General features: G+C 32.4%; 1 protein-coding gene across 2 annotated transcripts in view; it reads right to left on the bottom strand.

The window, feature by feature from the left end:
- LOC128025863 (AT-rich interactive domain-containing protein 4B) overlaps positions 1-27,968 on the bottom strand; it is a 58,432-nt gene that overhangs the window by 10,052 nt on the left and 20,412 nt on the right. For both annotated transcript variants that reach the window (XR_008186275.1, XM_052612433.1), the window contains exons 3-18: positions 25,612-25,722; positions 22,726-22,791; positions 20,450-20,540; positions 19,989-20,068; positions 18,245-18,339; positions 15,440-15,581; positions 13,312-13,391; positions 11,992-12,068; positions 11,024-11,172; positions 9,793-9,865; positions 8,671-8,765; positions 8,488-8,585; positions 7,189-7,399; positions 6,372-6,574; positions 1,402-1,584; positions 373-457 (exon numbers count right to left, since the gene is read on the bottom strand). Coding sequence is in view for 1 of the 2 variants with exons in the window: in XM_052612433.1 (XP_052468393.1) it covers positions 373-457; positions 1,402-1,584; positions 6,372-6,574; positions 7,189-7,399; positions 8,488-8,585; positions 8,671-8,765; positions 9,793-9,865; positions 11,024-11,172; positions 11,992-12,068; positions 13,312-13,391; positions 15,440-15,581; positions 18,245-18,339; positions 19,989-20,068; positions 20,450-20,540; positions 22,726-22,791; positions 25,612-25,722 (1,839 nt within the window). In the remaining variant the exon portion in view is untranslated. The remainder of the gene's footprint in view (positions 1-372; positions 458-1,401; positions 1,585-6,371; positions 6,575-7,188; positions 7,400-8,487; positions 8,586-8,670; positions 8,766-9,792; positions 9,866-11,023; positions 11,173-11,991; positions 12,069-13,311; positions 13,392-15,439; positions 15,582-18,244; positions 18,340-19,988; positions 20,069-20,449; positions 20,541-22,725; positions 22,792-25,611; positions 25,723-27,968) is intronic.

The following is a 27,968-nucleotide window of genomic DNA, read 5'->3' as shown; positions in this document are numbered from 1 at the left end:
TCTATTCACAGTAAAAAAAAAAATTACAAATTAAATTTTCAACATTGATAATCAGAAATGTTTCTTAGGAAGCAAATCAGCATATTAGAATGATTTCTGAAGATCATGTGACACTGAAGACTGGAGGAATGATGCTGAAAATACAGCTGTGCATCACAGGAATAAATTACACTTTACAGTATATTACAACAGAAAACAGTTATTTGAAATTGCAAACATATTTCAGAATTTTTACTGTATTATTGATTCAATAAATGCAGTCTTGATGAGCAGCATTGACTTTCAAAAGTTACATTTAAAAAGTCTTACAGACCCCCAAACTTTTGAAAAACAAGTAAAAAAGAAAACCTTCTTAAGGAAATCAGACCGTACCTTTATTTTTTTACGGTGTTTTATTTTAGGGACGTTCTTATTGGCTGGTTTCACGATCTTATCGGCTTTGATCCACTCATCATACCTGTTAAGAGACAGATCGGTCAGCATTTACCTAATATACAGCTCAAAAACTCATTAAACACACGGTTTCATTGCAATTGCGAGATGCAATGCAAAAATAACGAGATATTACATTGCACAAGTCACAACTGCAAGATATAAAACACTGCAGGAAAGACAACATGACTACTGTGGTATAAAACATCAAAGCTGCAACAAGGTTTTGAGGAGATCCTGCTTTGCTATTTTTGTCAGCAACGCAGAAATGAGATTCAGGATCAGAAATGTCCACACGACACACTCAAATCCAAGCTTAGTTCATACTAACAGCGATTTGCAGCGGCAAAGCAACCAGGAAAACATTCATTTTCAATGAAAAAAGTACACCCAGAACTGAAATTAAGAAGTTTCATACGGCGGCTGAAGAACTGAAAAACAGCAGCAGCGATGCATTTTTTTAGGCCGACCTGTAAGCAAGCGCCAACCGGGATCCCTCCACAGAAATTGTATTATTACACATTTTGCTCGCGCTAATCTTCACAAATAGACACATTTCTGAAGCCTCTGCGGGAGTAAAAAGCTAAACGTAGGCTATAAACGAACTGCACCGTGGTTGCATCAACATCCCCTCCATTAAGCTTCAATACCGTCTTTATTTAAGCACATGTCCACCGGAAGTCTGCGTTAGAATAGTACGCAAGATTATAAACAGGTGAAGATGAGTTTTCCTAATTGAAAATATCTTACAAACCTAATTACAGACATTGAACCCATTAAAAAAAAAAACACATTTGACTTCAGGACGATGGAAATGGAAGTGCTAGAAAGCTCGATTCTAGTTTTCAATCCACACAAACACGACATCCCTGTAGACTTTCTGACTCCAGTGCCGTAATCTGATTGGGGGCTACCAGGTTTTTCGTAAATGAAACAGATTAGGCGTGAGCTCCCAGGGTCCTGCCTTACCTGACGTTCCAGCCACAGTAGTGCACCAGGTAGAGCACCTCTCCCCCCTCCAGGTCTGACTCTTTCACAGTGGCTTCGTACGTCTTCTGATTGCGGCCTCGCCCATACCTCACCTGCACCTTCATCCCAGGAGGGTAACACTCAAACTCCTCCCCTTCCTCCCACTCCTGACTGCTGACATCCCTGCAAGAAAGACAATTCAGTACTTCCTGTTTCCTGGCCCTACACTTCCCCCCCAGACCTCCCTCCCCCAAAAAACCCTCCCCAAAGTGAGCTCGCTGTCTCAGCCTAGTCTAATTATCCTCATCTTTCCCTGTCGGATAAGTCTAGCAATCCTCCTGTTAGGATGAGATTATCGGAGGAAGACATCATGGGGTCATCAGCCGGCTGTCTGAACCTCAGTCTGGAGTTTAGGAGACCTTCTGCCTGTTTAAAAAGGAATATTTCACCCAAGCATCTTTTACTCACCATCATGCTGTATTTCTTATGTTGAAGATTTCCAAGCTGTTCTTTTCCACATAATGAAAGCATATGGTGACCATTGGCTGGCAAGCTCCAAAAAGTACTGACATAAAGTACTCCATACAATATGTGCATTACATTAATGCATTTTGAAGTTGGAGTAAGGGCTGTTGGAAATAAGCAACCGCCATCTTTGATTATTGGTAATCGACATTTTTATTTATTTGTTTATTGGTAACATTAACTATAAGCGTCATATGTAGAGCTGAAACAACTAATCGATTTAATCGAATAAAATCGATTATTAAAATAGTTGTCAACTAATTTAGTCATCGATTAGTTGCTAAATAACTTACTGCATAGTTTAAATCTGCGATGACCAAAGTGTGGCAGTAATAAGCCAATATTTTTTTTCTGGACAACCTTCTGATGGATTTTACTCTATAATGTGAGTTTCATTCAGGTTTCATGCCTTTGGCACTTTATTCGAAGGATTGTTTACAATTTCACAGCATAAGTTATAAAGCTGTGTCCCAGGTATTAGTTGTGTGTTTACAGGAAACAAAAATAATAATAAAATGCAATGTACTGCAATTTTATTCTGTTTTATTCTTAGTGAAAATATGTTCTGAAAGATTTCTTAATAAGCTTTGTTCGGGATGTTAAACTACTTTAGGAGCTCTAAGGACGGCCATGGTGAAAACATTATTTGAAATCTCCTTGTGAAGTTTGCTAGAGAACGTATGGGTCAGTGTTTTGATTGCAGAAGAGTTCGACATAGGATTACTAGCACATAATAAAACACAACTCCTGGTATATTTTTGATGAGGATATGACAATGCAAAATGGTTAAAATCTCTAAAAAGTCTATGCTGAATGATAAATACCCTTTATTAATAAGTTACTTGGGAATAAAATGGGCCAAACTAAAATATGAGTACATAAACCGATTAATCGATAAATTATCAAAATAATCGTTAGTTGCAGCCCTAGTCATATGACATACAAACATAAATACATACATACAGGGGAAAATCGGATTAAATAAAATATATACTTGGATACTACTGAAACCCATTTATATTCATTATATGTAAGATAAAAAAATTTTTTTATAAAGGATATAAGATAAAAAAAATTTTTTATAAAGGATATATTATAAAATAGGAAATCGTATTAATATTAATTATTATTTATAAAAAATAAACAATTCTTACAAATAAAAATTACTAGTAATATATATATATATATATATATATATATATAAATAAAATAATTTAATTATACATAAAGTTATTTATTAAATAAATGACAAGTGCACTAGTGTAGAATTTTATAAAAATATATAATGTTCACCGATACCTATTTATGTAATCATTTATTTGGACAAATATATATTATTTATTTAAAAATATATATAAAATAAATGAACTGGTGAAACTTCTGCAATAATACAACTGCAAAAAGTGCACAGCCACTTTTAACTGGTTATAAATGGAGAAAGATGCATTTTGCACCATTATAAGCTTTGAGTAAATAAATGACTAACTATTCATACTAACCAGTCAAACCCTGTAGAAATTCCTCATTACTCATAAATTAAAATGACATTTATGGTGTTTTTTAAGTCTTTTTGGAGCTTGATGGCCTGCGGTCAGTGTATGAACATGCAGCATGAACATTCTGCTAAACATCTCTTTTAGAGTCACACAGAAGTCAGTCAGTCACGTGGCTTTGGACCAACATGACGGTGAGTAAATGAGTTTTCTAACCTGAAACGTTTTTCAAATGTGACTTTGAACTTGAGTTCAGGATGCGTGCGTGTGACAGGGAAAGGGTCAGAGTGCAGCGAGAGGCACAGCGAAGCTCAGCAAGGGGCAAATCACGATCACGTTAGAGAGCAGAGAGGAAGCCACATTAGAGAGTTAGCACACCAAACCCTCCAGCTGCGCCGTGTGTAATGACTACAGCGTGGATCCTTCTCCCAAGACACAACCCTGGTTAATTAGCAGCAGACAACTCAACTAGTGATGCAACGACTGAGCTGGTGCTAGGCAGGACCCTGGTTCCACATCGTAATCTGATTCACTCAGAGCAACACAATACAGAGAATGGCGGGGGAAGACCACCATTGGATGGAGACGGAGGAGAAAAGCATCTATCAAGACCAGCTAACTCAAGAAGATTGGATTAGTTAGGCAAGTTTAATCTCAAAAGGCAATCAGAACAGAGTCAATGCAACCAGATTTAATTTATGGACTACAGACCGACAGTAGACGAGGGAATCGTTAGAAATTCAATGACTGTGATTCCATTATTAGTTCTGGTTCCTTAAAGCAGTAGTTCACTCAGAAATTAAAATGTACTGAAAAAGTCCACCCCTTCAGGTCATCCAAGATTAGGACGAGTTGGTTTCTGATTTGGAGAAATGTAGTAGTGTATCACTTGCTCATCATTGGAGTGAATGGGTGCCGTCAGATTGAGAGCAGATAAAAACATCACGATAATCCACAGCACTCCAGTCTATCAGTTAATGTCTGATTTATAAGAAACAAATCAATCAAGACGTTTTAACTTCAAACCATTGCTTCCAGATAAAATATGAGCCCATAATCCATAATAACACTGATGGACCATAATAACATTCTGACGGCACCCATTCACTGCAGAGCAAGTGATGCAATGCTACATTTCTCCAAATCTGATGAAGAAACAAACTCATCCTAATCTTGGATGACCTGAGGGTGAGCACATTTTAAGCACATGTTCATTTTTGGGTGAACTACTCCTTTAATGATGATTGTGTTAGTACTGTTGAGTTAGTTCAAAGTTCAACAGAGAGTAAGCCATTAAACCAAATCCGTTTCTATAGAGTTTCAGATCCATTTATGAAACAATAATGGAACTATAAGTCTAATATAATTCCATTACACTCTTAAAAATAAAAGGTTTTTCATTGACGTCCATTGAATCTTTCCGTTCCACAAAAGGTTGTTTATAGTGTAAAAGTGTTCTTTAGATTAGTAAAATGTACTTCACACACAACAGAAACTTTTAGGAACTGTTCACTGGACGGTTCACAGAAACGTGAAGCTATTGGAACCTTTACTTTTAAGAGTGTTTTTATTTTTTGGAAAACAGCACAGCTTGTTGAATCCCAATCCTAACCAGACACACGTCTCCAGATGATCTCAGCATCAGGGTCTGTTTTCATCCACAGAACATCTCACAACATCACAGCAGAACACTAAAGGCATGATACCAGAGAGCAGGAAGCGTCAGGAAACACTTTAAACAGTGGTAGAGCTCAACATGTCAGTCCATCGCTTCAAAGTCACACCTGAAGAGTTAAAAACAAAACCTAAAACACCCAAATCACAGATTTGACGGTGAACACAAAAAACAAGGCCGGAATGATTCAGAACCAGTTCTGCTGACTTGAGTAGAACCTTTTTTTTTTTTTTTTTTTTTTTTTTTAAGAAATCAAGGATGCATTCAACTAATCAAAGGTGACAGTTCAGACATTTGTTACAAAATAAAATAAATAATAATAATAATAATAATAATAATAATTATATATATATATATATATATATATATATATATATATATATATATATATATATATATATATATATATATTTTTTTTTTTTTTTTTTTTATATATTTAAAAAAAAGCTGTTCTTTTGAACATTCTATTCATCAAAGAATCCTGAAATATAAAATGTATAAGAAATAAATAAATTACTTCTTAAAAATATATTAAATCACAAAACAGTTCTTTTAAGTTAAAATAATATTTCACAATTTTTACTGTATTTTTGATCACATAAATGCAGCCTTGGTGAGCAGAAGAGACTTTTTCAAAAACTTTAAAATGCCAGGTTTTGAATCAAATCGTAAAAAAATAATAATTCAGCTGAAATTTTCTGTCTTTTCCTGTCCCTGTGATTTAACAGCCGTGATGTGTTCTATTCTAGAAAATTCACAGGAATGATTTCAAACGATACTAGTCATTTAAATAAAACGATTTCAAACAGACGAGGGAAAAATAAATTGTCCAGCGCAAATGGAAAATCAGTACTGGGGTTTGTTCAGCTGAAAAAGTGGAAGAGAGAGAGAAAGCAAGCTGAAAAGAGCGATACGTTTATATACGTCTTCTTCAGTTTTGTCTTCTATAGAGCTGCTTATAGCTGAATTGAACTGGTTTCATAATTGATAAACTTCACAGTTACTGAATTGAGCTGAATAATGTTTTTAGAGCTGCTTCACAGCAAAACTTCTCATATTTGAAGAAACTTGCATCACTGATTCCTGTGAAGCTGCTCATAAACACTGTACACACACACACACACACACACACACACACACCTCTCATGCACTGATCTCATTTCTGTCTCCGTTTCTCTCTCTCTCCCATGATGAGATCCACAGAGCCATGCACTGAAGCTCAGACAGGAAGCACTGAAGCTCAGACAGGAAGTGAGGCGGATTCAGGCTGCACCTACCCGGACAGATCTTTCTCGTGGGGTTCCTCACACGCTTCCTCCTTCAGGCTCTCAGTGACGGGACTCTGAGCTGTCGGGACGCTTTCTTTGGCCTCCTCTTTCGTATCGCTCTCCTCTTCATCAGCGTGATCATCCTCCTCCTCATTTACGCTGCTGATGTCCACTTTATCTTCACAAGGTGCTGTGTGTTCTGCGTCCTCCTCCTGAGATCAAATAACATTTCAATTCCACTAATATGCTTTTGAGATGAATATTATTCGAGCTGATTTAGTTACATTTGTAAATGCATCAATGCTTTTGTTTCAGCAGCTTGTTTTTGGGGAAAAAAAGCATGCCTTATGAATATACATGAGGTCAGACGACCCTGCTGAGAGACTGAAGATCATGTGACACTGAGGACTGGAGGAATGATGCTGAAAATACAGCGGAGCATCACAGAAATAAATTACACATTAAAAGATATTTACATGGAAAGCAGTTTTTTAAATAGTAAAAAATATTTAACAATTTTACTGCTTTTGCTGTATTTTAGATCAAATAAATGCAAGCTCGGTGGGCAGAAAACATTTAAAAAAAATCGTATTGTTCAAAAACTTAGGTAGTTAATACACACACACACACATGCAATATTTGAAGTTGATTTGCAATTATGTGAAGTATCACTAAAAATACATTGCACATTTTGCCAAATGTAGTAGTTAATGAGTGTATTGGATGCATGCAGCACAGATGCAGTATGGGTAATATAAGGAGTTTGCCGGATCAGACACACCGTGAGATGATGATGATGATGATGATGATGATGAAGATGCAGTACCTTGAACACATGTGGGCTGTTGGAAATCTCAGGCTCTTTGGGGGCTGTCTGTTCCTCTCCTGCGCTGGATGTGCTTAAAGAGACAGTGTTGAGCGTTTCCTCCGTGTTCGCCTCACTCTTTGAGCTCGTCGTCTCGCTCGTCTTATTCGGCAGATCCATGCGGAACATGACCCCCGTGGAGGCGCAGTAGTCCTCAAAGCCATACAGATACCTGCAGAGGTTCAGCATCACAGATTAACACCCAATAACCGCTTCATGGTATCAGATGATAATCAATAATCGATAATATCTCGAACAGAATGCTCTTCAGATGATCTGATCCAATTAGGTTAAAAATGATAAGCTTAAATGAGCCCGAACTTGTGCTGGTGCTATAGGCTTTGAGAGAGCATTATTTATATTCTAATGCAGTCTTTATTAATATTTTGAAATGGGTTTTACTTTATACAGTTCATTTTAATTTGTTACATTTAATAATTTACTTTTGCATTTTTATTATTAGTAATGTTGACATTTATGTTTAATACATTTTCATATTTTTTAAATTATTTATTTATATTTATAATACTTTTTTGTTAATTGTATTATTTTACTTTTTATTATTTTTATTATTATCAGTTTTAGTTTTTATTTTATGTCCTGTTATTAATTAGTGCCTCAATTTAATCAAAATATAAATTATATAGGTTGCCTTTGCAAATAACAAGTTTTACATCAAAAAGGTTTTTGCTGTTGTAAATTTATACTTTTTAAATTGTATTTTTTAATTTATTTATTTTTTTTAATATATACATACACACACACACACACACACACACACACACACACACACACAGTAATCAGTGCTTTAACTTAAACTAAACAAAAGATTATGTTTTTTTTTCCATCTAATATTTATATATTTTTTATTATAATATTTTTTTTATTATTATTTTTTTTTTTTATCATCATTACCAGGTGTATTTTTTATGTCCAGTTAGGAATAAGTGTTTCTTAAACTAAACAAAAATAATAAATGTCGCCTAGGCAAATAACCATACTGAAGGTTTTCATCTAATATTTACAGTTTGCTTTAAGCATGAATACAACTATTTTAATAGTAGCAGACATAAACAATAACCCTGGATAGAAGATGTGTGCCATATTGTGCAACAGCTCTGTGCTAACAGACAGAACAGATGCATTCAGTGCTCGTTTTTCACAAGACTTTTTTACAATAACCTGAAACGCCAGCAGCTCGCGGTTTACTGTCGCTGTCATTGTCTCTTTATGAAAGGGGCTTCTGAAGGATGTACTTACTTTCTGTAGGCGCATTTGACGTTGTAACCGGCTGCGGAGTTGAGCACGGGGATGCCCAGATCCTGATACACCTGCTTCCAGACAGATCCGCTCTCGATCTGAAACACAGAGGAACACGAGTCAAAGCTACAGCAGACTGTGTCAGCGTTCAGCTCTACCAGGAGGATCAGAAATAAAACTCACATTGTCAAATCCACCGAGCTTATGCACCAGCCGGTAGAGTTTAAACAGATTCAGGTTCCTGTAGCCAAGCACCGGTCGCTTATTGATAGGAGTTCCTGAGCAGAACAGTAAAGAAGCTAGTTAGCTTAAAAGTACAATGTAAACATTAATGCATTTTACAGATGCTTTATCAAAAGCAACTTACATTGCATTCAAGATATGCATATCATCATGCAATCCTCTCACCTCCAATAATTGTTAGTGTTAACTACAACTATTAACAAATTATTTTCGGTAAAAAAAAAAAAGTTAAAAATGTACTTAAATTAAACTAAATAACTGAAAAAATTTGAAGCAGTAAAATTACTAGGAAAAAAATTACAAAAAATAAATAAATAATAATTAAACTAAATAACTGAAATAAATTGAAGCAGTAAAATTTCTAGAAAAAATTACTAAAATTACAAAAAAAGTCATTAAAAATTACACTAAATAACTGAAAAAAAATTGGAGCAGTAAAATTACTAGAAAAAATTACTAAAATTACAAAACAAATATCAAAAATAAACTAAATAACTGAAAAAAGTTGAAGCAGTAAAATTACTAGAAAAAATTACTAAAATTACAAAAAAGTCATTAAAAATTAAACTAAATAACTGAAAGAAATTGAAGCAGTAAAATTACTAGAATAAATTACTAAAATTACAAAACAAATATCAAAAATAAACTAAATAAATGAAAAAAGTTGAAGCAGTAAAATGGCTAGAAATAATTACTAAAATTACAAAAAAAGTCATTAAAAATTAAACTAAATAACTGAAAGAAATTGAAGCAGTAAAATTACTAGAATAAATTACTAAAATTACAAAACAAATATCAAAAATAAACTAAATAAATGAAAAAAGTTGAAGCAGTAAAATGGCTAGAAATAATTACTAAAATTACAAAAAAAGTCATTAAAAATTAAACTAAATAACTGAAAAAATTTAAGCAGTAAAATTACTAGAATTAGAAAAAATAAAAATGACAAAAGCACATAAAATGACTAAAAGAAAAAAAAATTAAAGTAAAAATCTAAAAATAAAAACAAAATTTTAATAAATAACAGAATAGCATAAAAAATACTAAAATAACACTGTTCACCTCTGTCCTCCATAAATTTGTAAAGCTGTTGTAGGAAGTTGTCTTTCTCTTCTGGGAACGGCTCTACTTCCTCCTGCGTACAGGAAATACAAACACACAGAACTGGGTTTCATTCAGAGGCTTTGAAAAACTACACTGAAATCTACTAAATCAAAAACACTGAAGATATTTAAGGAGACAGTCTCTTCTGCTCACTGAGGCTGCATTTATTTGATCACAAATACAGTAAAAATTGTTAAATAATATTACAATTTAAAATAGCTGTTTTATATGTGAATATCTTATTAAATGTAATTTATTTCTGTGATGCTCCGCTGTATTTTCAGCATCATTCCTCCAGTCTTCAGTGTCACATGATCTTCAGAAATCATTCTAATATAATGATTTACTGCTCAAGAAACATTTCAGAATAAAAACTAAAAAGGTAATTATGACTTTTTAATCTCAAAGTGACTGTTTCCCCCCACAACTGCTGTTTAATATCTCACAAAAAGTTTTTATTTTACAATTTTTACTTTAAATTGCGAGTTTATATCTTGCATTTCTGACCTTTTATTCTCAGAATTCATTCTTTTTCTTTGTTTCTGCCACAGAATAATACATAAAAAGGTATTTGCTATTTTTGATCTCAACATTCAGACTTTTTTTCTCAGCATTCAACGCTTATATCTCAGAATTCTGACTAGGTTTAAATATCTCAATTCTCTTTTTTGGTTTGTTTCTGGCATGAAATAAATATAAAATGATAATATCCAGTTTTTATTTCACTAGTTGTACTCACAACTGCTAGTATATATTGTGCAATTCTGAGTTTTCCCCTCTGAATTCATTCAGATTTTAAATTGTTTTTGGTTTCTGACACAATAAAACAAAGGTTTTTGAATCTGCGTATCATTCTTTCATTTGTTAATCGACAATTCCATTTGTTAATTGATTCAGCTAGTATTTGTCATAAACACTTTAAGAATCCATACTTTTATTCTCTGTAAGAAATTATCTTTGGTTGACAAATCAGCAAAGTGAAAGACGTAATTTTTACATTACGTAAAGTACATTTTTCTTTTATCAATATTAAATCAAAAGATTTTTTTTTGCTACTTTTATCTCAAAATTCGAATTCTCTTTGTTCTCAGAATTCTTTGTTTATATCACGCGACTCTGTTTTAGTTTCTGCCACTGAATCTACTTTTTTAGTTTTTACTCTCACATTTCTAGCAAGTTTCTATTTCACCTCTTCCTCTGCGTTGCTGGCCTCTTCCTCTTGCTCCTCCTCCTCTTCCTCGTCATCGTCCTCACTGCTGGAGCTTTCATCCTTCACCTCCGTCCTCCAGGTGTTGGGCACAGTGCGGTTACGCTGGAAATCCCACGCTGCATCTAACGCTGTGAAACACACAAACAAAATGTTTTGCTTTTTCATCACCCCTTCAAACTTTAATCTTAAGCAAAACGATACAAGACATTAGATACAAGCCTGTGTACATGACACTTTGCAAATTTAAATGGATAATTATTTAAATTTATTATTTTTAAATGTTAATTATATATATAAAAACACTTTTATTGCAAAATATCTGTACATCTGTACTATTCTGTACATCAGGTCAAAACTGCACTGTTGATAGTGAAAAAAAAAGGGAATATTTTGCATTAGATTTTATTGTTGTATTTTCTGTTTTCATTTTATTTTTACTTAAAGTTTTCGTCATTTTGTTGTTGTTTTTTTATTAGTTATTTTTTTAAAAATGTGATTTGTAGTTAGAGTTTTTACTTGTAATTATTTTTTTATTTGATGTTTTAGTTGATTTAGTTTGAATAATTTTAATACTTTAAACAACTTTTTTTGTGTTTTCGGTTTTCATTTTATTTTTACTTAAAGTTTTGGTCATTTTGTTGTTTTTTACCAGTTTAAATTTTTTCAAATATGATTTTTAATTATAGTTTTTAATTATAAATATTAATAGTTTTAATAGGGTTAATACTTCAATTTAAACTAAACAAAAGTGTGTGTATATGTATACATACATACATACATACATACATACATACATACATACATACATACGCACACATACATACATTCATTCCACCATTCACACACACACACACACAAATTAAAGTGATGAAGTTTTTTTGCATATCATAGTTTGTAATAATACCCCTGCCCTGAATACACACTGAGTACATCACACTTGTTCTCACCTGGTTTGAGTCCTGCGTCTGTTTTAGGAGCTTTCTCCTCATCCAGCTCTCGAACGTCTTTCCGCAAAACTGTGTAACTATAAGACAAAATACAACACAGTCAGCAGTGATTCATTACACATGAGAGAACACATCATAAATCACCATCATCTCGAGGCAATTACTGCTCTTAATTCAACACACTGCCGTATAAAACAGCCTTCTGACTTTACGAACATTTCGCTGGTCTTTGAGTATCTACTCTGATTATTAGCTAGCAGACATGTCTCTCTGTTGGTGAATATTTATTAATCTACATGGGGCGGTGATGTCATTACCGAGCCAAAGCAGACACTAGAGGGAGCCGTGCAGATGAGCGCTTACACGTTTACAGAAACCCTGTGCAACTCACAAGCCTTTCACTGTCAAATTACTTCTATGAGCTACAGCACAACACATTAATATTATTAGTCAGGACGCATTCAATCGATCAAAGATGACCGTGAAGACATTTATAATGTTACAGCAGATTTCAATCTCAAATAAATGCTGTTCTTTTGAACTTTCTATTCATCTGTGAATCCTGAAAAACAAAACGCATCACAGTTTTTACAGAAATATGAATGTTTTCAACATTGATGATAATCAGAAATGTTTCTTGACTTCTGAAGATCTCGTGAGACCGAAGACTCCTGAAAAAAAATTCAGTTTGAACACAGAAATAAATTACATTTTAATATGAATTCACTTAGAACATGGTTATTTTAAATTGCAATAATATATCACAATTTTGCAGATTTTCCTGAATTTTTTATCAAATATAGGCATCCTTGGTGAGCAAAAGAGACTTTGAAAAAAAAAAAAAAAAAGAAAATTCTTACCAACCCCAAGCTTTTGAGAAGTGAGTAGTGTAACAGTAAACTATATTTACGGTTTTGTGAGATTTTTATACATGAAGCTTGAGATATTATTATCTGTGTTTGTTAAATAATGCACCACTTATACAGCTCCTCATTAAAAAGAGAAATTCTAATATGACATATTAAACGTTTGCATGCAACACAAACAAAAATCCAGCATCCTGGTCATTAAGAGTTGAATCCCATTAGAAATGTTTTGTTTAGTTGCTGAATCATCAGAAGTAGGTTTCTTCTTCCACAAATACGAGCTTCAGCAGAGCTTTCAGGAGGTTCATCTGAGATATTCTCCATCTATCCCTACTTTAACATTCTGCTTTCTGTAAAAACACAGCTATAAAGCACACGTGATGCGATTTTTCTGCACCTCAAGAGCTAAAAGTAGAAGCACAGACAGAAATAACTTTATTTGAAAGTTACTCACAATTTTCCATCTTTGAAGGAGCGAACAAAAACGTTGTCTTTCTTCAAAGTCACATCTTCGTGACAGTCTGGAGAGATGACCTTTAGGAAATTAAGAGAAACAGAGGATGGATGAGCACATCAATGAGAGTTCAGCACAGAAAACATCATTTGATGTCGTAAAGTCACAAAGTCATTCGTCTCCAATTGCAAAGAAAAGTTTCATGCCTCGAGAAATTAATGCTAGACAAACAGGTGCATTTATAACTTAAACCTAATATCATTTCCAGTTGTTTGTACCAATTAAGTTACAGAAATGTTCATATGCTCACCAAGACTGCATTTATTTGATTAAAAATACAGTAAAAATAATTTTAATATTTTTAAAATTGAAAAAACTATTTTCTATGTGAATATATTTTAAAATGTAATTTATTCCTGTTATCAAAATCTGAATTTTCAGCAACATTACCACAATCTTCAGTGTCACATGATCTTCAGAAGTAAACAAAGGCTGCTGAAAATTCAGCTTTGCATCCCAGGAATAAATTACATTTTAAAATATATTCACATGGAAATAAGTAATTTTGGATTATAATAATATTTCACAATTTTTATCAAATAAATATAGCCTTGGTGAGCCAAAGAGACTTGCTCAAAAACATTAAAGGCATTATGATTAATCCAAAATTTTGACCAGTAGTATAAGATAAATCGATAGATAGATAGATAGATAGATATCTTTCATGATGGCAAGAACCCATGACAACAATGAAACAAATGATTTGGTGCACCTTTAGCATCCACTGACATTAGCATTTAGAAATGACTGATACACCCACGCCTCTGAACTAGAGGTCACCTTTGACCTCTGAACAGCAGGAAGGGCGTCACCAAACCCCTGGAGCACATGTCACAGTCATTCATTTGCTTTGTTTTCTTTCTGAAAGCTGTGATTCTGCTCAGAGCCGAGAGGAGGAGCCAGAGAGCGACCAAAACAATAACAACTCACGCAGAGCTAGCAGGGATATTTAAAGGGACAGCGTCTGGTTCGGCGGGACTCTGTGAATCATCAACTACAGCATGTAAACGAGGGAGGAACACATGCTAATTCACGAAGGAACATGACAAGACTCTCCTGCTCATGAGGTTTGAAGCTGACACAGGGTATTATAATAATAGTTTGAGGGGTGTCAGGTTAATCTTCACTGTCGCTGGTAGTTTGATGTCCTAAAAGGGAAATACCATGAGGCTTTTAAAACACTGATCTGCTTCTGCTTTAGTTAATGACGTGAGTTCTGGATGGGACTATATGGATGGCCATTTAAAAATATAATTTAGCAAAAACAGGGATGGAAAATACTACAACGATTACTAATAATAATAAGAAATTTTATTTTCTGTGCAACATGAAGCAAAATTCCATATTATATGCAAGAAAAAAATATATATTTAAATGAATTTCAATAAGTTATATATTTATGCACAAAATAAGCCTTAAATACAGCACCATTTTAATTACATTTTAAAAGTATATTTCAATTTCATTATGTATGTATATATATATATATATATATATATATATATATATAGAAATATATTTTATAAATTGAATTCAAATGGTGCTGCATTTAATATTAATTTAAATATAATTTTACATAATTATACAAATTTATTAATATTACAATTTCATAATTTAATATATTTTTACATTTTAAATAACTTCTATAATCAGGTAAAAATGTAAATTTAAAATGTAATTTTTATTTTAATTTAGTATAAATTTATTTCAATTTACACACACACACACACACACATATATATATATATATATATGTGTGTGTGTGTGTGTGTGTGTGTAAATAGAAATACATTTATATGAATTATGTATTTATGCACAAAAATAAGCCCGAAGAGGTTAAATACTAATGTACGTGTGTGTGTGTGTGTGTGTGTGTGTGTCTATATATATATATATATATATATATATATATATATATATATATATATATATATACATATATAGATTTAAAAAAAAAAAATTCAGTAACTTTAGTGTTTATTTTTTATATTGTAATTATAATTTTTTTTTTTTTTTGTGCATAATACAGAATGTAGCTTCACCTAAAGGCTCGATCTCTGTGACTCACCAGTGCTGGAAACCATGTGGTTCTCTTCTTGTCGCTAGTGACGACTCCATCCACACACACCACTTTGCCGTAAAGCTCTTCGTTTTGTTGCTGATCGCCCTCCTCTTCCTCACTAGACGATGAAGATGACTCCTCTTCTTGACTGTGGAAGCAGATCAGGTTAATGTGAGATAAACCACAGACTGAAAGGTGTTTGAGTTCGAGCCTAGATGACACAACAACAACAACATTTCAAATTCAGAGTGAAACATCGCTGCTGATAAACAAAGCAGAATCTGTGCTTTAAACAGCAGCAATAATACAACTTCAAAAACGTGGTTCATTTACAATTTATATAAGAGTTTCGACTGAAGAACTGCTAACGAAAGAGAACATGCTAATCATTCTCTAACGAAGGGTCAGATAAAGCTAAACATGATTCAACCGATCCACTCACAAAAAGATAAGCATCACCTGTCTCCCAGCGGCTAAAGAGCACAAGAGAAGACACCGCTTTTCTTTTCCTCGCATGTTCTGATGAAGATAATGAGTAATTAGGCTCTGTGAGCTGACGAGCTTCTCACTTGCCAATACTGGATATGGAGCTCACCGCCAAGAGGAGATAATCTTGTTAGCGTTAAATGAGCCAATCAGCAGCCGTCATCACGAATAAACATGAGCTGATGAACCACAGGGACTCCAAACACAAGACACAATTTTTTGTTTTTTTTTACTGTTTTGTTTCAAGCATGATCATAATATTAAAAAAACCAAACTTTAATTTAACTATAAAAACCTTTAAACTATTAATAAAATTAAAATGACTGAAATCATTTACAGTTATTTTCAAAAAGTGGCAATACAATAAAAATATAAATATTGCATGAAAAACAATGGAAATATAAAAATAAATCAAATTGACAAAAGGAAATATTAATATACTAAAGCTTAAACTAAAATGTAAATGAAAATATAAAAACAAAAGCAAATTCAAAATATGAATAAATACTATTATTATATAAATACTAAAATTATTTAAATGGAAAAAATTAAAGCTAATAGGAAATTTTATAAAACGACAAAACCACATAAAATTTTTAAAATGAAAATGTTATTAAATACTACAATTAAAAAACATATTACTAAAATTACCTGAACAACTAAAACTGAAGAAAAAACACAATGGAAATATGAAAAAAAACAATTATAGAAATGACATAAGCATATAACAAAATTACTAAAACTTAAACTAAAATTTAAATGAAAATCTAAAAATAAAAACAAATTCAAAATATGCATAAATACTATATTTAGTATATATTAGTATACATTATTTACTAAAACTGAAAAAGCTTTATGGAAGTATTAAAAAACGTATGAAAACATATGCCGTATAATTTTAAGTATTAAAATTGCTAATTAAGTAGGTAAAATAAGTATGTATAAGTACAAATATTGCATGAAAAACCTGAAAATATTAGAGGTACTACAATTAAATATTAAAACACTGATAAAAACTTGCTAATTAAACAGGAAAAAATAACTATGCAATTTATACATTTTGCTTCAAGCAGTTTCATTAAATTATTAAAACTATTATTAGATTATAAAACTATTAAAATGTAAACTATTAAAAATGATTTATGAAAACTGAAATACAGCTGAAATAAAATATAAATGCTTCATGAAGAGTTTAAACATTTAAAATAATTAAGTTGAAATAATAAAATCACTGAACCTAAAAAGAAAAAAAAGCTATATTGGAAATTTTATAAAAACGACAAAACCACATAAAATTACTAAAATAAAAATACACAAATAAATGCTCATTTAAAAAAAAAAATCTACTATAATCATAAATAAATACTAAATTTACTTAACTAAAACTGTAATAAGAACGCTAAATGGAAATATGAAAAAAATAATACAAATGACAAAAGCATAAAACTTTTATAAATTCAAACAATTAATAAATACTATAATAAAACTCTAAATTAACCTTTATATTTTTACTGCAAAATAGGCAAACATGCTTATTAAAAGATCCACGATTATTTGATGTGCACAACTAATAAAATCCCTCAAAACCACCGAGGCTTGTTAAAGTTCATTGAGGATTCCAGGTTACGCTTTAGGAGCTTTTTAAGGCTTTCTTTTGAGGAAGGCTGAATTAAGACTTCAGAAAACCAGATGCACTGATGAATACATGAACTTAAATGCAGTAAACACAAATAAAAATAAAAGAAGATGTGCACAAAACGAATTACTGAAGTACATTTTATATTACAAATCTTTCCACAATTTTCTTTTTTTAATTTAATTTAAATTCAGTGTGTTACTTGCCAATGCTCTTTAATTATTTGTGACATTTACAAGCAATTTAAGAGTAAAAACAGTTTCAAAGTATATATTTCACTGTAAATCAGTCCCACCAGGATTGATGCATTTTAATAAAGTTAATTTAGTTTTTTTACTATCAAAATGAATTGGTCTTGAGGTGGAAATTTTGTGTTGTTATATACAGTAAATAAAAATTATTACTATTATGCCTTCCGACTATTATTAAAATTAAAAGTAAGTCAACTCAAGCACATTATTATTGTGCTTAATAACTCTTAGAACATTAAGCAAGACCCACACTTGATTTAATTACTCATGCATGTTTCTTTATCAGACTAGCATGTCAATGACTTGAAGCAGTACTGTGTGTTTTGTAACTCAATAGTGAAATATGCACGCTCACAAAAAAGACATTTTGTTGATTTGGACTGAGTTTGGCAAATAAAAGCAAGTAATTTATTTATTGTTTCATGTAAAGACGCTCACATGGGGTTGGAGCGTCGGCCTCTGCGGTGTCCTTTTTTGCCGATGACAGGAGAGCCGAAGTGTTCGGGGTTCGTCAGAGGAAGCCTGTCGAGCGTCTGGAAGAGAAACACACCAGATTCACCGGACAGCGCTACACTAAAAAAATACAATTTTCATTACTTGAAATAAAAAAATGTCAGGGCATAATTCTATTTTTTTATTCTATAATTCTATTTCATTTATTTTAACTTAATGAACTAAAAATAGCTACTAAAATAAATATTGCTCAACTAAAATCTAATTTAATTATATCAAAACAACAACATTAGCAAAATTGCTAAAGCTAACTAAAATAAAAATTGAAAGTATAAAAATTATTTCAAAGTATTAATACAATTATAAAACCATCTCAATGACATGAAAATAACACTGTGCACCAAGCATTATTACAATACTAATATTTCTTATTCTGTCTAATTTTTATGACAAATCAAATCATTACTTTATTTTTTATTGCATTTCTTTTCTTTCAATTTTTACTTTAACTTCTATTATACATTTTTTTATTATTATTATTATCATACATTTGCCAAGGCAATATTTATCATTTTAGTTTGGTTCAACTCTCAGTGCTTTAATAACAAAAACTAAATTAAAATTAAATTATTTATTTCAGCTAAATGCAACATTCTTCAGTTTCATTTATTTAAACTTAATGTACTAAAATAAGTTCAACTGAAGTAAAATTAAACTATCAAAATAACAACATTAGCAAAATTACTTAAACTTTAACTAAAATTGAAATGAAAACAAAGTATAAAAATAATTTTAAAATATTAATAAAATTAGAAAACCAGCTCAATTATATGAAAATAACACTGTGCACCAAGCATTATCACAATACTAATATTTCTTATTTTGTCTAATTTTTATGACAAATAAAATCACACTCGTGCACCAAGAAGATTAATTCAAGATTAATTCAAATATTAACAGATATTTGAATTAATATCCCCCAAATATTAACAGATGCAGTATTTGCCAAGATAATATTTCTAATTTTAGTTTGGTTTAACTTTCTGTACTAAAATAAAAAAAAAAATTAATTAAAAAGAAATAGCTGAAAATATATATATTTTTTATAAACTAGATTAAAATTAAATAAAAATTTTAAACTTAAACACTGATTAAATGAAAACCTAAAATGTTAAAACCACAAAAATTTCAGTGAAAACCGGAAATATTAAAATAAAATCTAAATCTTAACAAAAACTGTAAAAGTATATTAATGACAGTAAATGACATACTTGAGTAGAGTATGTTTCAGGCCTTAAACTACTGACAATCTGTTTTAAATCATTTCCTAGCGCACTGTTTAGCAAACAGAGATGTGACATAGTTTCCAATAATCATCTGGGAATGAAACGCCTCCAATTTTGGGTCATTCCTACCATGCAGAAGAACTAACACATTATCCACAATATATCCTCATATACTGGATTAAATGATTAGAAGCACAACAGTTGATAAATAGTTACCACTTCAGTTTGAACATGAAAAACAAATCTATTAAACAAAACATGTTTTCTTTGAAATATTGATCCTTATGCTCTCAAGATCACCTGAGCGTATGTCTGAAAGTCTGTAAACCTTCAGTAAAATCATCCTAAATTATAAAAGAGGCATGGATGTGATGTGAAAGTGTCGTGATGTGAAAGAGTTTGCGAGCGATCTAAACCACTGAGAAATCAGAAAGCAGACTTGCCTCACTCTCTGCGAAATGTCGCGCTCCTTTCAGGCAGAGAGACGAGCGCCTGAGGGTCTTCTCATCACCGTCATCAAACACTGAGTCCAGGAGAGAGAGAGAGAGAGAGAGAGAGAGAGAGAGAGAGAGAGAGAAGGAGAAGAACACCAGTGTCAAATTCAAACCGTCTGCTAGAGAAACATCTGCTGTGACTCACAGCTCTTCTGTCTGAACTCTATCAAGTACATTTTCTCTCCATGTGCCGACACATACAGTATGTGGACTAAAGTCACATTAAGATATCAAATATGAGGACTGGAATCAGTGTTTTGTGTTGTTGTGAGAGATGGAGACACAAACAAACATGTCGTGTAGCTAGAACCGGTGAACCATAAAGCCAGAATGGAAGTAGTGTTTGGATCTCTGTCTGGAGAGATGTGCAGAGCTGAATTGCCGTCTAGGATAACACGAGATGAACTTACCGACGGTGTACAGACTAGCGTCAGTGAGTTTGTTGATGGTGGCCTCCTGATAGACCCCATCCTGGTTCCTGGCTTCCACCACGGCACCCACCTAAAACACAGACACAAGCTCTCATCGCTGCAGGGTTTCAGTGTGTTTCACCGCAGTGCTCCTGACCGGCTGGGACTGGATTCACGCTCCAGCGGGTGTTAAAACACTAAAGCTGGAGATAAGACGACTGGATTTATGTCTTTTCCCTGTAATCACTGACATTTCTCACAGAGGAACACATGTGAGGGATTCTCAGGAGCTGTGTTACATTCAGGGTAAAGTGAGGCGAGGTCACACGTCACCAAATATCAAAAGAAATCAATTAAAATGCATGATGAAAGTAAGCTTATTTTAGCACCGTTAAGAGTTTTTTTTTTTTTTTTACATATTCTTGACAATTACTCTGATTAATATGCAAAAAAAAAAAACTATGAAATATTATATTGCACAAAGAAATCAAGCTTATTTTAGCACTATTAAAACACAATTTTTATATGCATTTTCAAATCTGATTATTATTACTGCAATGCAAAATAAATGAATAAATATAATATACATTTCTATTGTATTTACATAACATGGTAGCATTTGCTATATTGCCTTTAAATATGATTTAAATGAATTTCAATTAATAACATAAAATAATTTTATTATAGAACTATTTAATAATACAATAAAAACAAAGTATGAATTTATTATGAAACACTTGTTTTATAAGTAAATTATTTAATAAATTATTATTTCATAATTAAAAAAAAAACTTAACAAGAATCAAATAAGAATTAAAATAATAATAAATAAATATATACATCCATTTCTTTATGCTATATATATATATATATATATATATATATATATATATATATATATATATATATATATATATATATATATATATATATATATATATATATATATATATATATAAATATATATATATACACACATATATATATATATATATATATATATATAAACTGAATTTCTTCCTTTTAATTCTGGGAGAAATGTGGACATGTTACGTTAAGTTTCAACATTGACATTAACATATTAGCTTAGTCTTACCATAGTTTGCAAAAAAAAAAAAATTAAAAGTGGCATTTTATTGCTTGTGTGCTCCAAGCGTAACGAATCTGACCTGTGACTAACCAATAACTAGTTTTGTGCATTAGTTTAATCTGAATCCGTCTTGTCCTCTCACAGGCCGTTAAGACTTCAGATGAGTGTATCTGTGATTTCTTCTCTCTGAAATGAATTATAAGTGCTCAAAGCAAACAGTTCTGCCAGACATTAGTGAGATGTTTTCTGATGAGCTGATGGCAGGCAGCGGAGAACAATTACTGTCATATTCAGAGCCACAACTACAGAAGCAGCGGCTGCTTTTCAGGAGATGTTCAAACAAATGACTGAGCTAAAAATAACTAATATAAAACAAACTACATCAATATGAAAGAGAGGATTATCCGGATGACTGGCATCAGCGGCACCATCAAACATCAACTCCAGAGTTTTCAATCAAGAGTGTTGTTTCTGAAGCTCGACAGATGTTATCACTGTCGGCTTTCATTGTACGTAAAAAAAGCAGCGATGACACTTTAACCTACAAAGCCTACAGTATCATATTTGGTATGCAAGGCCTTCGAATGATTTACACTAGGGCTGAAACGAAAACAATGTGGACAGCAAACGACTACTCCACAACAGAAATATTTGTCCACAACTGTTTAATCTCATATGACCTAATGTAAGAGCCTGCAATAACACTGTTTGACCAGTGTGGCGCTGTAGCTTAAGACTGTAATTCAGCCCTATGTGATTCAAGAGAAGAAGACAGCGCTTCAGTTCAGAGCAAACACAGAATATGTAAATATATAACGCTTGCTTTCCTCTCAATAACAAACTAAACATCAAAAACTAACAGGGATGAGAAAGCAGCAGTTAAGAAAGCATCTGATTAGATTACAGCGATGTGGATGTTTGCATGAGCTCTGTAGTTTAATGCTACAGGAAAGTCCACTCACGTTCATTTATATAGTACTTTATGCAATAGCCTTAAACCAAGCAGCTTTACAATGTTTTCCATGAAAAAAAGAGGCAGTGTCGCTTTCAGTTAGAATTACAACTTGATTGCATCAGTGTCTCATCAATGGATGTTCTGCAGTGAATGGGTGCCGTCAGAATGAAAGTCCAAACAGCTGATAAACACATCACAATATCGTGCAGTAGGAGGCAGGTTTGCTCTTACCTTCAGCACTCCTCTGATGTGTTCATCGTGCACCTCTGCAGTGGACGAGCTGGGTTTGAAAGTGACCTGGAAAGAGCCACACACAGTCAGTGAGGATAGTAAACACAGAAGGGCTTTCCTAAAGGCCAAAACACATCGATCGCTCACATCAGTCAGATAAACCCCACCAGAGAGAGCCGAGCGTCCCTGTGCTGACATCAAACCTAACACACTGTGTCACTGAATCACAGAACAGAAGATAATTACACAGAAAGTGGGGTGGACAAAACATGCTGCGCAAGAGGATGGGATAAAAATGGAGGAACAGAATGTCATTTTTCCATAAATATCCACAACACTGCGAGATGCCACACATCAGGGATGCACAAAATTCAGAATTAAGACTTTGCACCTTTTCAGTTCACCAACTGGAATATGAATTCAACTGAAATCATCATGAAGGATGTGGAATTTGAATGACAGGAAGAAGATTTACTGAATTGCAACTTGTAGAAATGCAAAACAACACAGTCCAACACAGGTTTTGTGAATAAACATTACGCTTTCACCAAGGTCACGGGTTTGATTCCCAGGAGATGCATGAAAAACTGAAAAAGTGCATAACCCAAATGTAACATAAGTCACTTTGATTAAAACATAAATGTATTAAAATGCATAAATGTAAAATCAAATTATGCCAAATTATTCCTTAAGTAGAATATATTTTTCTAAATTCACTAATACATTATTATTTAATATATTTTTATAATTATTATTATTATATAATTTTAAAATTATAAAATAAATATTCTATACTAAGTCTATTATATTTACATTTATGCATTAGAAGATACTTTTTTATATTTTTTATTTATTAATTTTTTAATAGTTTTTATAAATGTATTACCTTACATGTACATTTTATGTTACATATTATATTACATATTTATGGATTTATATTACATTTATGAATTGAGTAGACACTTTTATAAATAATCTTTAATGTTTTATTGTTATTATAATTTTTTTGAAATATAATTTTCTAATATATTTTTTCTAATTATATTTTATCTAAAATAAGTTTATTATATTTGTGCATTTAGCAGACACAAAATTATTACTTATGATAATTTTTTTTATATTTTATAAATTCATATTCATAAAACAAAATGTAAACAAACAGCATCATAAAATGGCCAGTATTGTTCTAAAATAATCCCATAAACAGAAATATTGACAACATTTAAATACATTGATTATATACTATACATAAATATACTAATAATATGAGAAAGTCCTGGCAGATGTCTGACACGACACATTTCTTCAGCTCAGCACAGAGACGAGTGCACGCGTGTCTCACTGTTGCAGGAGATAATAAGTCTCACACTTCAGCATGTCACGTCTGATGAAGCTCTGATCGCTCCACAGCGGGTCACACGCGGCCAACGCTTGACCAAAAAAAACCCAATTACAGTCACTGTCAGGACACACGGAGGAGTCATCGCCCGAATAAAAGACTAAATAATGAACTGATGAGATGAGTGGGGCCGAGACCACGCCTCTTTATTTATTAAATAAATACACAAACATATGCATATAATTTATTTTTATAGTTTTTTTATATATATATAATTTTCTGGCAAGTTAAGACAGGATTATTCAACTATTCAGAAAATTATTGATAAATGAATTAACGGTCTAATTAATCATAAAATTATATATTATTGCTGTAAATTATATAATATTATAATAAAGTAACTAAAAAAAAAAAACTAAAAGACAAAACATGTAATCTAGATAGATAGATAGATAGATAGATAGATAGATAGATAAACAAAATAACATTATATTGTAAAACATCACATTTCCATCTCGTTTTGCATTTGGCAGGCACTTAAATCCAAAATGAGATGTATATAAATCAAGGTATATATTTGATCAATTCATGCATTTCCTGGGAATCATGACCTTGATGTTGCTTGTGCTTTACTTCTTTGAGCTTCAGAAACATCAACACACACACACACTTGATCAATGAATAGGAACATTAAACAACAGCACGACGAGCTCCAATGCTCTGCTCTTATTTCTCTGACAAGATAATGTGTAAAAACTCTTCTTTGACTAATGCATGAACACAGCTTCAGAGAGAGAGAGAGAGAGAGAGAGAGAGAGAGAGAGAGAGAGAGAGAGAGAGAGAGGGGGATGCAATGATGTCATTAGTAGTACACCAGCAGGAATATGATTACAACCTTGAACAAGGTCTGGTTTGCGAGCAGGCAGCTAATCACATTTCAGGACTATGAGAGAGGAATTATAAAACATCAGAGAGCCGTCAGGAGAAACACACGAGGAGAGAGAAAGAGGAAAATATTCCATCAGGAATGAGGGCGATTCCTCGGAAGAGACAGCAATGAACACACAATCATTACAGGACTCCATTTACTCTCCACCTTTAAACATTTCTACACTGATGATGATCAGAAATGTTTCTCGTGCAGTAAATCATCACATCAGAATGACACTGAAGACTGGAGGAATGATGCTGGAAATACAGCGGAGCATCACAGAAATAAATTACACTTCAGATTACACTGACATTAGAAAACAGCTATTTTAAACCGTAATATTATTACACATTTTTTACAGTATTTTTGCTCAAATAAATGCAGCCTTGCTGAGCAGAAGAGACGTATATACATATTAAGAAACATTCGACTGGCATGATTTCCTTTCAGAAGTAGGGATGAACAATACATCAACTCTCAAACCAAATAAAGACCTCTCTTTTAGATTTTTATTTACCATATACATTTTTAGATACGTGCATTAAAGTCTTCTCTAACCATTGACCATCCACACATGTCTTCAAATGATCCCAAACAGCAGAAATAACAGGCTCACCTTTGCTTTGACGAGTCTCTTGGCGGTCTTGATCTTGGCCTCACAGAAAGCCCCTCTGTATTTGGCGCTCACATCAGTACCAACGGTCAGATAAGGGGGCTCCTCCAGTGTCTGAGCAACGACAAACACAGAAAAGATGCATGAATTTCACTGGAGATTAATGAGAATATTGCGTGAGGGAGGTAGAAGCTAATTTCATTTGTTTAAAGCATGGAAAGTGCATGGCATAAGTGCTGAGAAATGAGTGTTTGGGACACTAAAGCATAGTTAAAAACCTCTGTAAGACTCCATTCACTTTACATAATACAACAACGTGTGGTGAAACACAATATGATGAAGTACGCACACCGCTGTAAACCTCTTATGGTTATAGGAAATGATTACAACAAGTGAGACAGGTAAGAAAAATGAAGCCACAAGCAAGTACTGAGTGTGTAATGATGAAGCAATCTCTGAATATGGAAACTGTTTGACTTTAAAATGCATCACGAGGAAACTGATAACAGCTATGAAAAGAAGAAAATTCTGAAGAAACGAAAAAAGTTGTTTGCCACATTATGAATTTTAATACAGCAGCAATAAGCGAGTATCCTACTAAACACTCCTGAAGTTCAATAGATGTAATTAGATGTAAAATAATACAATTTTAATTAAAAACAGGGCATTCATTAATATGTTTATTCACACATAATAATACTTTGAATATTGCATTCATAAATAAATAATAAAAAACAAATTGCAAGCAATACAACAAACATAAACAGCAAATTTAAGCAAATTACCCGTTTTTCCATGTATATATCAATTCAGGCAAATTCAGTAAATATTTACAAAATAAAACAAATTTTTTTTTTATTATGCTGAAATGTATGCATTTTGTGAATCTTATTTTTTTTTAAATCACTTATATAGTTTAGTTTTTATTAATAGTTTACTAAAAGTTTGTATTTTTATATTTTACATTTTCATTTTGTGTGTGTTAGTCATTTTAATGATTTTTGTCAATTTTATTTCCATTTTAGTTTATTTAAAAAAAATCAAGGTTAACAAGAATTGTCACCTTAGCAACTAGATGAAAAAAAAAAAAAATTCTATTAATGTTTTCTTTTCAGTTATGAATCACCAAATCAACGTTAAATTTAATTTCCCCGAGTAAATGGAACTGCACCATCTCACAGACGGCACTACACCATGAAGGCCACATATATGAGAAGAATAATCCCAGATCACGTTCATCTCCATGAAAAACGGCGCATTAATGCTCAGGTTATGATGCTATCTTTGGCAATCTGTGATTACAGTATAACTGCACCTTACACATGACAGCTGGCCAGCACATTTCAGCTCTGAACATACATTAGTGTTGGTCTTTATTAATCTTCAGATGAGTGTAAGAGCGGGAGCAGCGTGTGTAGGTGGAGCGGCTCGGTGGAGCTGAACCTTGACGACTCGTCTCTCTTGTTTGAAGAGTCTGCGCTTTACCAGCCAACAGGCCAAAGATAACCGACCTCACCACCCACTCACTAAACATTAGAGACGAGATCTCCCAGCGCTGCTGACTGTGTGTCATCCAGGTGTCTTCATTTGCTGAAGTAGTGATGTCACGGTACCAAAATTTCAGTGTTCGGTACCGATACCAGTGAACCAATTCCGGTACCAAAGCAAAACACAAAAATAAACCACTTTATATCACTAAAAATAAAACCAATGGCATTCTTTACACTTCTTTACAATTGTGTTTAAAGTTTTTCTACAAGTAATATAATTATGAAAAACAGTAAACAAGTTTCACCTAAATTGTATTTGTCTTTTAATTAATTCAATTTAAGCACATTTTATTTTAAAATTAAAACACGGAAGAAATAGTGTGATTTATTTCTTTAAAAAATAAAGTTTTATAATTTTTTTCAACAGTAGTAGCAGTATCACATACATTCTACTAAATAATAGTAATATTTACTTATGTAAAAATGAACTTTTATTTTGACGGGTTGTAGCGAATACCTTTAAATTGACACTGGTTTTACTCAAATGAAACGGTAAAATGCTTGTGAAGTGACTCAGAACAGTTCTAGTGATGTTGTTGATGTATATATATGTCCTCATTGAGACGGCAGATGCTGAAATTACTGCAAGCGTCATGAAATAATGAATCATGAAAACAAGTCGTTTCTAAAATGAATCTTAAGTGGTTTTAAGTGGACGTCAACCCAGTCATTAGCAAAATCAAATACAGCCACAAACAGCATTGACGGGCCCAAGCCTCCAGCGTCACCGCCAACCGAGCATCAGAAAACTAACTAATGTTAACAAAGATGAACAAACTCTGCAGCAAATATATTTTTCATTGCTAGTTA

Source organism: Carassius gibelio, chromosome A13 (genome assembly GCF_023724105.1).
Source record: "Carassius gibelio isolate Cgi1373 ecotype wild population from Czech Republic chromosome A13, carGib1.2-hapl.c, whole genome shotgun sequence".
In the NCBI taxonomy this organism is placed as follows: domain Eukaryota; kingdom Metazoa; phylum Chordata; class Actinopteri; order Cypriniformes; family Cyprinidae; genus Carassius; species Carassius gibelio.
The sequence above is the reverse complement of the archived record's forward strand: the minus strand, read 5'-3'. Positions and strand labels throughout refer to the sequence as shown.